At 52.4% G+C, this 3,443-nt stretch overlaps 2 protein-coding genes across 2 annotated transcripts in view; both read left to right on the top strand.

Annotated features, from left to right (window-relative positions):
* FOXE1 (forkhead box E1) overlaps positions 1 to 1,941 on the top strand; it is a 3,840-nt gene extending 1,899 nt beyond the window's left edge. Inside the window, exon 5 of the mRNA XM_010847110.1 lies at positions 6 to 1,941. Coding sequence (XP_010845412.1) covers positions 6 to 588 — 583 coding nt within the window. The 3' untranslated portion in view covers positions 589 to 1,941. The remainder of the gene's footprint in view (positions 1 to 5) is intronic.
* Positions 1,942 to 3,169: 1,228 nt separating this feature from the next.
* Positions 3,170 to 3,443, top strand: part of LOC104993731 — a 7,714-nt gene continuing 7,440 nt past the window's right edge. The window contains 1 exon segment of the mRNA XM_010847109.1: positions 3,170 to 3,423. Coding sequence (XP_010845411.1) covers positions 3,170 to 3,423 — 254 coding nt within the window.

The following is a 3,443-nucleotide window of genomic DNA, read 5'->3' as shown; positions in this document are numbered from 1 at the left end:
GCTATCTTCCCGGGTGGGGTGCCCGCTGCGCGCCCTCCTTACCCTGGCGCGGTCTATGCAGGCTATGCCGCACCGTCGCTCGCCGCGCCGCCCCCGGTGTACTACCCGGCTGCTTCGCCAGGCCCGTGCCGCGTGTTCGGCCTGGTGCCTGAACGGCCGCTCAGCCCAGAACTGGGCCCCGCGCCATCGGGGCCCGCCGGTTCCTGCTCCTTTGCCTCGGCCGGCGGCTCTGCCGCTAGCACAGCTTACCAGCCGGCCGGCTGCGCCGGTGCCCGACCCGCCAACACTTCCGCCTATGCGGCCGCGTACGCTGGCCCCGACGGCACGTACTCGCAAGGGGCCGGCGGGGCCCTCTTCGCAGCGACTGGCCGGTTGGCCGGGCCCGCTTCGCCCCCCGCGGGTGGCAGCAGCGGCGGCGTCGAGACTGCGGTGGACTTCTATGGGCGCACATCGCCCGGCCAGTTCGGAGCTCTGGGGCCCTGCTACAATCCTGGTGGGCAGCTCGGAGCGGGCAGTGGAGGCGCCTACCACGCTCGCCACGCGGTTGCCTATCCAGGCGCAGTGGATCGGTTCGTGTCCGCCATGTGAGCGGAGCATACAGGCGAAAATTCATAGATACCTCGACTGTCCTTACGAACTAAGTATCGACGAAACCTGAGGACAGGACTGGACAGAGGGCCGAATTGAGAGCCACGTGGCAGGGACCGAGCCGGCGTGACAGGGGCAGACTCCCGGTGCACCGCGTACACCGGGCGCCTACCGGGCGGCTTTGAAAATGGGAGGTGGGGAGAAGCGTCCTAGGCCCATGGACTGGGACAAGAGACCCTCATAGAGGCGCAGCTCCAAAGGTCTTGCCTTGGACATTCTAACCGGGGAGGGCCCTTAGCTCTAAACGGGGCACAAGGTAGCGTCTACTCCAGAGTTTAGAGGAATGGTGAAGAATCACATGATTTCACTCTTCCCTGTACTTTTCAAAGTTCTTTTTACACAGTTCGACCTCTTGTGCCTTTGACTGTCTTATTACAATAAAAGACTCCTATAGCGTCTTCCCACATAAGATGAGGAGGACAAATTTGCAAAAGAAGTAACTTTTTTAAAAAATGGGAAAGATCTCTGTTTAGCTTGACCGAGGCCTGCTTTTCCCAGCCTCTGAGAACTGCAAACCTGGCTCTGAATCCGGACTGTGCTGGGTTGCCACAGTGTGACCCAGTTCCATCACTCACACCCTGCAGGGTTCCCATGTGATATACAAGAGAGCTGTAGAATCCAACCGTGCCCCCATATGATCTTTAAGGGCCCATCAGGGCTGCTGCCGCCCTGCATATTTGGCAGCATGGATGGGCCACCCAAGGCCTAACCTTACTCCAGGGAATGGGAACAGAGCTCATAGCAAGCAACTCTGGATTAGCTCCAGGCCCCAATTATGTCACAATTTCAGCATGATGTGCTGATCATTCGGCAGCTATTACTGCTGGGTCATAAATGTGGTTTTCCAATGAGGCAGGTAGAAATACATTTGTCCATTGCCCACTCTTTCTTTTCATTAAGCCCTGGACCCAATGGGTGAGTTAAAAGTCAAAGAGATAACAAAACTCTCTTGAGTCTCTTGGTGAGGGCTTTCATTTTGTGGGCTGGCCCTTCCATCCCTGGCATCTTTTCATGCAAAAAAGAAAGAAAAACTGGGGCAGTTAGGCAGGCTTAGAAAGAAACTGGTATTTAACTTTGTTTCCATTTATTTCTTTTAAGCTACAAGATGACCAAGATCAGAAAAAAATAATAAATCCAACCATTTCCCCACCTTTCTCAGGAGATATCTTGTAAGTTTTGATTCTGGAGCAAAACTTTCAAGCATTAAATATTTCAGAAGCTCGTTGTGCAGTTTCAGATAAACTTGAGTGTTCATATGAACTGTTTCTAATAAAGATCTTTGAGTAAGTGAGTTCTGGCAAGAGAAAGGCAGCCTCTTTCTGTGTAATTAATTTACTAGGGAAGAGTTGGGGAGTGTGGGAAAGAAGACTGAAAACCATTGGTAATTTTTAATTTCGTGGATTGCTCTATCCTGTTCACAAAGACATGTGAATGTGATTCAGTCCAGATGGGTATCTGTCTAAAAGTGCTGCCCAATAGAAATATCATGCAAGCTGCCCATGTAACTAAGATTTTTCTGGTAGCTGCATTTGTTTTAAAAACAAGTGAAATAGATTAATAATATACTGTATTTAACACAATTTGTCCAAACTATCATTTCAAGGTATAATCAGTGTAAAAATTGTTGAGGTAGTGTATGTTTTTCATACTAAGTCTTCAAAATCTGGAGTGTATTTTACACTTAGAGCTCAAGTTTGGACTAACCACAAGCCAAGTGCTCAATAGCAGTGTGTGGTTGATGGCTATGGTGTTAGCAGGAGTCTAGACACTGGTCCTTCCGAACTCTGCTGGTAGTAATGAACCACCTGGAGGCAGGGAGCAGCTGCAGCACTGACCCTACGACCAGTAGGTCCAGATTTCAGACCTAGCCCTGTGACCTTGGAAATGCCTAGGTGTTAGGCCTCCCTTATCTCCGTATGGATCCTTGCAGGTTGAAATTCAAAGGTTCTCATGTGCAGCTAGACAGTCTGGCTCTCCCAGGCAGAAATCAGGATGCCTTGCCTAGCTGGCTGCTGCTGCTAAGTCTCTTCAGTCGTGTCCGACTCTGTGCGACCCCATAGACGGCAGCCCATCAGGCTCCCCGTCCCTGGGATTCTCCAGGCCAAGAATACTGGAGTGGGTTGCCATTTCCTTAGCTGGCAGTAGTCAGAAATTGAAAGGCTTCCACCCCAGGGTCTTGCCCTTGGCTGCCTAAAGCCCAGCTAGGGGATTAGGGCTGGAAAAGGGCAGTCTATGCGCCCGGTTAATGCGGTGGTTGACCCTTCTCTGTGTTTTATTTAGCAAGTCCATTGCTTTGACAGCGCCATTAACCAGTCCCTTCTCTAGGGTCCTCATTTGTGAGTAGTAATTTGTGACCCCTCGCTCAGAGTCCTCCTGAAGTTAAACGAATCAAGAGAGGTAGATACGCTGTAAACTGTAAAGCGCTTGGCACACGAGGGAAGAAGGGCTTTACAATTAAAAAGCGCCAGCTTATCCCGAAGCCTCCTGGAGCGTCGAGGTAAAACCCTGGTGAACGAGAAAGATGGAGAGGCAAAGTGCACGCGTCTTCACTCCCAACTCTCTCTGGAAACTGGGACGACGGGTGAGATGGCGCCAAAAGCCAGAGTATGTGGCGGGAGAGGGGACGCTGCGAGTTGGGAACTGGGTGCGCACAGCGAGAGCCCGGAAAGACAGCGGGACTGTCGAGGTTTTGGAGAACGTCGGCGCTTTTCGGCCTCCAGCCAGCCGGCGGCACCCAAAGCTCGCGGGCCATCCGGGCGCTTCAACCACAGACGGGCCGAGCCGAGTCTACCCTC

The sequence above is a fragment of the Bison bison genome, unplaced genomic scaffold (genome assembly GCF_000754665.1).
Source record: "Bison bison bison isolate TAMUID 2011002044 unplaced genomic scaffold, Bison_UMD1.0 scf7180017864243, whole genome shotgun sequence".
NCBI classification, from domain to species: domain Eukaryota; kingdom Metazoa; phylum Chordata; class Mammalia; order Artiodactyla; family Bovidae; genus Bison; species Bison bison.
This window is presented reverse-complemented; position numbering and strand designations above follow the sequence as displayed.